The sequence below is a fragment of the Syzygium oleosum genome, unplaced genomic scaffold (assembly GCF_021117445.2).
Source record: "Syzygium oleosum isolate NSW1041296 unplaced genomic scaffold, Sole_v2.1 Sole_v2.09, whole genome shotgun sequence".
NCBI classification, from domain to species: domain Eukaryota; kingdom Viridiplantae; phylum Streptophyta; class Magnoliopsida; order Myrtales; family Myrtaceae; genus Syzygium; species Syzygium oleosum.
The window spans coordinates 2,604,791-2,614,079 of NW_026607493.1; the positions used below are offsets into that span (position 1 = coordinate 2,604,791).

The following is a 9,289-nucleotide window of genomic DNA, read 5'->3' on the forward strand; positions in this document are numbered from 1 at the left end:
TTCATCTTTTGTGCATTACGACGGACAAAATAAAGGAGGTAGAGAGCAGTCATCCATTTGATTGGCAGGACACGTAATTTAAATCATGTAAAACGTTTAAGTGACAGTCCTTGATCTAATGCGAGATTAACAGCATATTCAGAGATCACAAAAATAATTAATAAATAATTATAAATTACTGTGGAGTTTACTTTTTTAATAATTTGTGACCCAAAACTACTAATCTCACGTTGGCCCAAAAATTATGATGCTAGCGAAGCCCGTTATCATAGTGTTGTCTGTCAAAACAAATTACAGCTGGAATTTCAATATCCATAAATGGAGCGGGGAAAAGAAGGGAGAAAAAAGAGGAAGGAAATGATCATTCCTTTCTCTTATAATAAATATAATCATTTTTTTTAAAAAAGGAAAAATTGGGGGGACTCGTACGGACAGTTCAGCTTCCTAACGCTACGAGAGTATATATATACACGGCTAAAGCCCTTCCGATCGTCTCTCTCTCTCTCTCTCTCTAGCTTCACGCCACTCTCTTTCCGTCGCGCCTTTCGAACCTTCTCTCGGCGATCGCCACCATAAAACCCTAGGAACCGCCGAGCCCGCAGCCCCGCGGCGAGGTGCGGAGGAGGAGCGCCGAGGAGATCCTTCCCTCTCGCCTCGCGCTCGGCAGATCCCGTCGGAGCTTCCAGGTAAGCCTCTGCTCCTCCGTTTCCCCCGAATCGGCATTGCCCGGCGAATCGCTACCCGGTGTTCGTCTTTCGGGTGCGAGATCACCGTTCGGCGGATCGCTGCGCGGAACTGACCTTAGCGGTTCGGTCAGATCAGCGCTTTGGTCTGTTTCCTTAGGTCGTTTTTCGCGCGGATGATGTTGCTGAGAAGCTGGAAGAGTCTCTTCTTCTTTTTGCTTGCGTTTATGGCTTTCGATGGAAGACGAGTGTGCGCGAAATGGCGTTTGTGGTTGAATCTGATTTGTTCCTGGTTACCAGTGATATGTAGCTCCGCAGATGTTGTCTTGGAACGGTGTGTTTGGTGAATTTCTCTGTGTTTGGCTGTAAGGCTTGTCGTGTTACACTGAGGTGGGATTGAGGGAAGTGGAAGGAATTGAAGAGAAATGAAAGATAGGGAATGCTTCTAGGATTTGTCAAGTGGTGTCGGATAGTTCCATGGCATTAAGTTTACCTCTTAATTATATATTTTTTCTTCATGTAACGTTTGGCTTTCTGTTTTAGGGTTGTGATTGATTGTTTCCTGGTGATCAAGTGGTAATGGCGGTGCAGCAAGCCCCTGCTGGAGCAGCCTCTCCATCAGCTGATGTTGTATGTAGTTTGTTGAGTGTAAAATGGGAATTGCGCTTTGTGTGTCATTTCCTCTGTGATTTCAACCCGCATTTTCTTCCCCTGATATATCCTTCATATTGTATAGGTTGGCAATGCATTTGTTCATCAGTATTACCTCATCCTTCACCAATCCCCTGAGCATGTTCATCGATTTTATCAAGATATTAGCAAGCTTGGCCGTCCTGAAGAGGATGGAGTCATGGGTATCACCTCAACCATGAAAGTGAGCTGTTTGATATCTCACTCCCTCTCTCTCTCTCTCTCTCTCTCTCTCTCTCTCTCTCTGATTGGGCAACCCTCCTTTCTGTTATGTGTCTTAAATGCTGTGTTTCATTAGGCTATATGTAATATTATTCGGAGAGACATTCCAGTTCACTCTGACATGTTGGTTGAGCCATTGTTAGCGTTTTTCTCCACTAACTAAGCGAATGCTATTTGTGGATGGTCTTACTAATTACTGGTAGTATATTGGGTGTTATTTCTTTAATATAACTTAAGCCACTTGCTCCTGATGCAGGCTATTGATGAGAAGATACAGTCACTTGATTATGGTGGATTCAGCGCAAAGATCATTACAGTGGATGCACAAGACTCTTTCAATGGCGGAGTCACTGTACTTGTTACTGGATATCTTACAGGAAGAGACAATGTGAAACGGAAATTCACCCAGAGTTTCTTCTTGGCACCTCAAGATAAAGGTTACTTTGTTCTGAATGATATTTTCAGATACGTTGAGGAAACCAGTCATCAACAGCCAAACCATGGTTCAGCTAATGATGTGGAAGCTCCTCAAACTATCGAGCAAGGTAATGGAAAGTGATTAAATTCATATATGTTTAAATGAGGCAATCATTTAAAATATTTCGGTTTGCAGAGTCAACACCTCCGCAGGAGAACCGCATTCCTCAACAGGTAGCTGCAGATTCAGAAGAAGTTAGTCAGGAGCAAGTTTACAACCCGTCTGAGAATGGAGATGGTTCAGTTGTGGAGGAGGAAGCCCCAGTGCCTGAAGTAGTTGATGAAACTCCAGTGGATTCACACACAGTGGCTGAATCTAATGCTAAAAATGATGTTCCGAAGAAATCGTACGCCTACATTGTAAGTTGGGCTGATTCTACATAGAATTTTCTATTTGAGGCACGTTAGCTAAATTTTCCTGCACTTGTCATAGTGGTGGTAATATCTGAGGGACTGCACTGTTTGTTTTGCTGTAATTAGATCAGAAGTAAGATGATTCTTGGGCTGATAGCATTTGTCATTAGTAACTTGATTTGCTGCCACTTTTACTTACAGTTGGGAGTCATGAAGGAGAGTGCTGTCAATGTGCCATCGTCTTCACCTTCTCCAAAGCCTGTTCCAAAGAGCCAAGAACCACAGATGACTGCACCACCACCTCCAGCCCCAATACCTGAGACTCAAGTTTCCAGTTTAAAAGCGACTGAAAATGGGAATGTTCAAGAGGGTGAATGTGCGTGGTCCGCTTATTCTTCTTTTGTTAAATTAAATTGATAATATTTTTCAGTTGTAGATATTGAAGTGCGTCTAAAAAGTCTGATTCATGTGATTACATGCTTATTTTGAGCAGCTGATGGGCACTCCATCTACTTGAAAGGGCTGCCTATGAATGCAACCTATCCACAAATTGAGAATGAGTTTAAGAGGTTTGGAGCAATCAAAACTGGTGGTATTCAGATTAGGAGCCAAAAGGTTGGTTTGATTTTAACAATTTTAGCTACATTGGAACTTCATGTCTTATCAATCTTTCTCAAACAACAGGGATTTTGCTTTGGGTTCGTGGAATTTGAAGAGTCAAGCTCTGCCCAAAGTGCAATAGAGGTAAGTCCGTTTACTTTGCTCTTTTCTCATTACAGTTGATGGAGCAATTGGGGAGGGGCATGCGAACATTTTCATCACTGTTCGGGGCTACTGGATTAACTTCCATCTCTGACACTTTTGTTATAAGCTATTATATAATTGTCGTTTACCTCTTAGTTTAGCATTTACTTGGTAATCTAAACTTGTAAATCCCTCTTCTTTTCCAATTGTTCAGAAATCTCCGCTAGTTTTATCATTTCGATCTTTCTGTATGCTTGCGGTCACAACAATCTGCATCTTCACCTTAAGCTGGGTTTAGTATCGCAGTTATAAGAATCATGTGCAAGTGTATCTGCTGCTAAGATTGCCACCTTTGCAATGGACTGCCGTCTAGTCGCTTGTTTTATTTGTGATATAATAAAGTTCCCTTCATGGTGCCCATGTAATTATCTGGACATGCTTATCCTCACTTGTCTATACGTATGCATTGCACAAGTTATATTGAGCTCTAAATGAGTTGAGTTATGAGCATTTCTCAAGTTTCAAGGTTAATGTCCAGGCCTCTCCAATCACTATTGGTGGACGACAGGTGGCTATTGAACCAAAGAAGTCTACCTCACGAGGTAAGTTACTTGTTCAACTTTTAGAACTCTGCTTTTGTTATGCTTGATGGGGGCCATAATTATTCTCTTAATTTTACAAAAGAGCCACATTTTACCAAAAACAAGTCCTTAACGTCCTCTCGCCCCTCGTGTGCTGCATATGCAACCTTTCGATTTTATGGAGGAAATTAGGTCCAACCTATCTCCACCCATCTTGATAGCCTAAATTTATTCGCAGAACTTTGATACATGTATATTGGATCATCCTATCATATGGAGTGATTTCTATTTTGCATGGTTCTTTCTGCAGGGAATGGTAGGGATCGTTTTCCATCTGGAAGGGGGGCTGGCTACAGGAATGAGGGTGTGCGAGGGCGCGGAAGCTATGTTGGCGGTAGAGGCTATAACAGGGGCGAGCTTAATAACAGGATGGATTATGGAAACAGAAATGGTGGCAGGGGAGGATACGCTAACCGTGGCGATGGATATCATAGGGCTGATCATTCAGGAGGCAACGGTGGCCGTGTGAATCGAGCTGGTTTTGCTGTCGATGCAGCCAAAAGCATGGCACCGCGAGTATCTGCAACTGCTTGAGGAACCAACGGGTAGTTACTTTTCTCAGTTGTTGGATAGGCATCAAGAATGCATCTTTAGATTCTTTTGCACATGATAAATTTTGGAGCTAAATCAAAATATTAGTCTTCAGCTTTTTGGCTGTCGATCATGTTCAGTCTCACTGGTGGGAAATAGATGTACTTAGTTTCTGCTTCCAAACTAGATCTTTGTCTGTCTTTGGTGGGATTATCCTGCCGATTTTGGAGCCGTATCATTTTATAAAAATACTGAAAAGACCAGCATTGTTGTTGTATGGATATCCTGGATATATTGATGTACTTCTTGGGGCCATTTAGGCAGGTTGCAACCGTACAATGAGAGGGTACTGTGTGTTTTTGAAAGTCGAGGCCAATCTGAAAGGAGAGAGCTGTGCAATTGTTGATTCGTGTTCGTTTTCAGTTACTTAGATTAGAGGTTATTTAAGGAGCACATACTTTTTGTTCCATCCATTTCCCTGGATTCTCCTGAGCAGTTTAGCTCCACGCAGACAGATACTGATGTTTATCAGCAGCTTGTGGCCCGATAGATCGATCACGGGCTTGTCATTTTAAGTTAATGCTTTCCTGGCCCAATGTTTAAGAAGCTTTCTTATGGTTCTCAGCATCTTTAGTGTATCCTACCAAAATTCCTTTACTGTCTTCCTGCAAAACTGAATCGGCAGACTGGCTTACCGTGGGGTTTGCATCGGGGTAGATCTGGTGTTTTAATCGAATCGAATTAAAGCGCTCTAATGCAGTATAAAAATATTCGAAATTGAAATGAAAAACCATCCAGACCGAACTGCGCTTGCGTTCATTGTCTCTTTTTTTCTTTTAACGTGCTGACTAAGCTTCAATACTTTGAATAAAAAGCTGCACTATACATTTGCACTGAAGCATTTTAAACGCATCGTGTCAAAGAAGAACCGGTTTTGACCCAAAAAAAAAAAAGATAGCAAAGAAAAACCGACAAAAAAAGAGACGAGTCAATAGCCAGCGACTCAGGCTATGTGCGCAGCTGAACTTTGCCGCGTCGGGAATCCTCTCAAAAGAGACGGGAGCTGTAGAGAAGTAGAAGAGGAACAAAGAGACATTTTGCAATGGAAGGTTCAATTTTAAAGTGAGAAATGCCGAACACCAAGTAAAGATGAACTGCGGTTTGGTTTAGATTTGTCAACTATAAACTATTGCAAACGGCGAGCCAACAAAGCCCTCCTCAGACGGGGACGAAAGAAAAAACTCACCCAGGTGTAGCGTGCGTTACCTCCATTAGGATTTTGCAAAACCTCAAGGCATTAGTTGCCGTTGGATCATTATTCAATAGATTTCAGACGTCCATTGAAAAGATATTGCAAGCGTTTGTATGTCATGACATTGCATATAGAAATGCATGCGGTACGATGATGCCACACAACGGATTTAAAAAGTACTTATTTTCCGAAAAGTTACATTACGAGACAGATCACTCTCAGAAGTGCTTGATCGGATTCAAGGCATGACAGATTTGGAATAATCCTCTAAGTCAAGACAATGGATATCTCTTCCAAATATACCAACGATGTCCTAGCTTAGAAACTACCCGCATTACTAAAGTTGCAATCATAACATCCGCAATGAAGCATTAGTGTCAGGTTAACCAAACATCCAGAACCACCTCATACATTCCTCGTAATGCACTGTGACAAGATAAAGAAAGCAGAACATCTCATAAGGATCAATAATTAAATTCCTGATATATAGGCGTATACAAAATCGAGAAGTCTTCTGAAAGAGATCACTCAAACTTGTGGGGGGGTTTGAGTGGACGAAAGATATAAAGGAACTTCATTAGGAAAGTAATTGCATTCTGGATAATAAACATTTGCCAAATAATTAAGATTGCAGCACTTGTATGGACAAAGAAAGCAGGGTTGTGTAGTAGATATGGCACAAAACTATCTAAACTCGGATAGCAAACGAACCTTCTGATGCAACTAATAAGGATGCGTGGTAAATGTTGATCGCATTCCCAAGTATCCCACGATTGGAACCTTTCCAGCAGAAAGCCCGCAGGAAGATGATTCATCTGACTGTTTCTTCAGACACCAAAGTTGCAGGCCTGGACGAAATCCAACTCGTAGTCGACGTACTTTGTCCATAGTGGCTTAAACAGGCTCATGGCAATGTCAAGCCATGGCTTCATATTCCCATTGAAGTGGACAACAGCAGCATTACGAATCTCCTCCATGCTTATGCTGGGATTGTAGCCAAGTCCTAAAACATGCCATGACTTGTCCAGTGGCTTCGTCGTTGAGTAAAATGTTATCAAACCCGGGGGCAGAGTTCCCAATTTCCACAAGGTTCGGTTCTCGTTCTGCATTTTAGAGAGAAAACAGCATTATACTCGGAGAATGAACGAAAATTTTCAACCTCTAGTAATTATTTTGCATATTTGACAAGGATTGCCAAAAACAATCTTGGAAAGCCATTGTGCATAACTTTTACTCTCCTCAGGTTCATCATTACTTTCTTTTTCAGTTACTCATCGCAGTGAACTTAAAGAATTATTTACTGGAACAGATAAAGTTCTGTATTACCATGAAACCGAAATGAGTCCATTTGCCCTCACTGAAAAGACAATCGGTGAAATGCAGCATAGATTGGGAAAGATTATCCCTAACTTTTATGTAGAATTTATCAGCTTATGATAATCACTTAGCAATCAAGCAGGAGCCCTAAAAGAGGGGGACGGGGATTAATTGACAAAATTTCACCAGAAAAGGTTCAAAGATGTTACCAGATTCTGCCAGTAATGATACTGTTCGGTGCATTTCTCCCTTCTCCAAGCATCCAAATCAAAAAAGTTCATTCCATAAGCCCATGCACAAGCCTTGGGGTTGAATTTCTCCTTTATCAGAGGGTGCGAGAAATTCATATACTGCGCATACCGATGGAAAGAGCCGAAGCACGTCTCAACTGCCCCATTCACTTTTCCATCCATGTCTATCTTCCATAAACCAGTCAAGTCCTTCTGCACAACAATATCGTCATCCAAAAACAGAATCCTGTGCAACTTGGGGTACATTTCTGGTAAATAAAACCTCAGATGGTTCAGTATCGAGAGGTACTTAGGGTTCCTAAACTTCATATTCATGGTATCCTTAGTAGCATTTTCGAGCTTATTCTCGAAGTAAAACTTCTGCAAGTTTGCAGACTCCAGTTGTCTAAGCACCGGTACATAAGAAGAGTTCAAGAACTTGTAATCCTCGACTGCCTTAACCTCGACATGAGCCCCATTGTATTCCTTCAACTTGAACATAACTTGCATAGCCCCAAGATTCATCTTATCAGTCACCACATGGAAAACATGTTTCCATGGCTCCTTTGCATTCTTCACAGCAGAATTTACCACCACAGATGCTGCAAGCACATTATCTGAGAAAATTGCATAATGGTAAAGGTTGGGATCCTCCAGTTCTGGCTTGGGAGGCTTTCCCTCATCTGTATACTTCTCAGGGTGCGCGATTCGCTCTTCCATCAACCGCATCGAAAGGCAGTGCAGGCTCTTAGGTATCGATTTCGCAGCAATCAAACTCGAAAAGGCACCCTGCTTCTTTGCCTTTGTCAATTGCTCGTTCACTGCGAAAATCGTATCCTTCAACTTCTGAATCTTCAATTGATTGTCGAACGACTCCTTCGATTCAGACACCGCCTGGCGAGTGACCTTGATGCGCTCTTTCACTTCCTTCTCGAACTGGCGGAGCACGGTTTCGTCGATACCGAGCGAATCGGACCCGAAGAGAGCATGATACCCGGGCTTCTTGATGAGATCGCTGTAGTTCTTCGAGAGATCGGCGAAAATCCGAACCAGCTTGGAGTACTCAAGCTTGAGCTTGCGCGCGTACGACGCGTAGGCCAGTGCCAGGGCGCGGTGATCGTCGGCCTGCTTCTGCAGCTGGTCGAGCCGAGGCTTGAGAGGATCCGATTTCATGGCGAGAATGGATCTCCCGACGGATGCGTATCCATGAGAAGCAGAACCAATCCCCTGCGCATCAAAAAGGACGCACGCACGCACGCACAGCAATAAGCTTCGACCAAACGCCGCCTACCTCAAAGTCCTAACTACCGAACCACACGCGATCGACAAATCGACCATCCAAATCCACCGAAACGGCATCGTGCGAATCGGATCTAGCGCGACCGCGACGGGGACGGGGACGGCGAGAGCGCGAATCGAGGATCGAGAGGGTTGCGAAGCGGGAGAAAAACCTAGCTCCATCGAGAAAAGGAACAGCGACAATGCAGGAGGGAGGGGACGACGTACCAGGCGGTGGAGACGGGAGGCGTCGGTGCGGGAGGTGGCGGAGAGGGAGGAGGCGAGGAGGAGGAAGGCGGCGGCGGCGGCGGCGGCGGAGGCGAGGAGCTTGAAGGGGGAGAGGCCGCAGGATCTCCGGTGGTTCGCCATTCGCTCACCGCCCCACCCCCACCAGTCGAGTCGCTCACTCAGTGTCAAGAGGGAAGGGAGGAGATCCTTGAGAGAAAATCGCGGGCGGAAATTGGAGCGAGTTAGACGAGCAGTGGATCGCGGAACGAATGATGATGATGTCTCACGGCTTCGCACCCGAAATCTGACTAACTGGCCTCCACAATCTAATAAGCACATTTGTTTTTAAAAATATATATTTTTTAAATATTTTTGTTTATTTTTTATTTTTTATTTTTTTTTAATTAGGCCATATCCCACTCTCAATCTCCAATTGGCGATGTTTAATGTAATCGATTTTTTTGGCCGTATGAAAAAGCATTTTCATATGATTAAACGAAGTCGGCGACAATTATCGGATCCCGTATTTTTGGATTTCGAATGAAAAGACCCAATTGCCCTTCAATCAGTTCTTTTCTTCCCTCCTGCCTTGATGTACTATGCGGTAATATTTCGGGCCTTTAGCTCTGTCTGGTTTGCCAG

At 43.4% G+C, this 9,289-nt stretch overlaps 2 protein-coding genes across 2 annotated transcripts; one reads left to right on the forward strand and one right to left on the reverse strand.

Moving 5' to 3' along the window:
• Positions 1-485: 485 nt before the first annotated feature.
• Positions 486-4,644, forward strand: LOC115690532 (nuclear transport factor 2-like). Its single transcript, XM_030616893.2, has 10 exons — positions 486-686; positions 1,227-1,313; positions 1,420-1,557; positions 1,852-2,140; positions 2,209-2,432; positions 2,628-2,802; positions 2,920-3,041; positions 3,111-3,170; positions 3,709-3,772; positions 4,062-4,644. Exons 2-10 carry the CDS (start codon positions 1,263-1,265, stop codon positions 4,343-4,345), a joined length of 1,407 nt encoding a protein of 468 aa, XP_030472753.1. The 5' UTR covers positions 486-686; positions 1,227-1,262; the 3' UTR covers positions 4,346-4,644.
• Positions 4,645-6,031: 1,387 nt separating this feature from the next.
• LOC115690530 (galacturonosyltransferase 8) lies at positions 6,032-8,960 on the reverse strand. The gene is made up of 3 exons (XM_030616889.2): positions 8,648-8,960; positions 7,121-8,368; positions 6,032-6,697 (listed from the first exon to the last, which is right to left on the reverse strand). The coding sequence occupies exons 1-3, from the start codon at positions 8,786-8,788 to the stop codon at positions 6,422-6,424; spliced, it is 1,665 nt and encodes a 554-aa protein (XP_030472749.1). The 5' UTR covers positions 8,789-8,960; the 3' UTR covers positions 6,032-6,421.
• Positions 8,961-9,289: the final 329 nt, after the last annotated feature.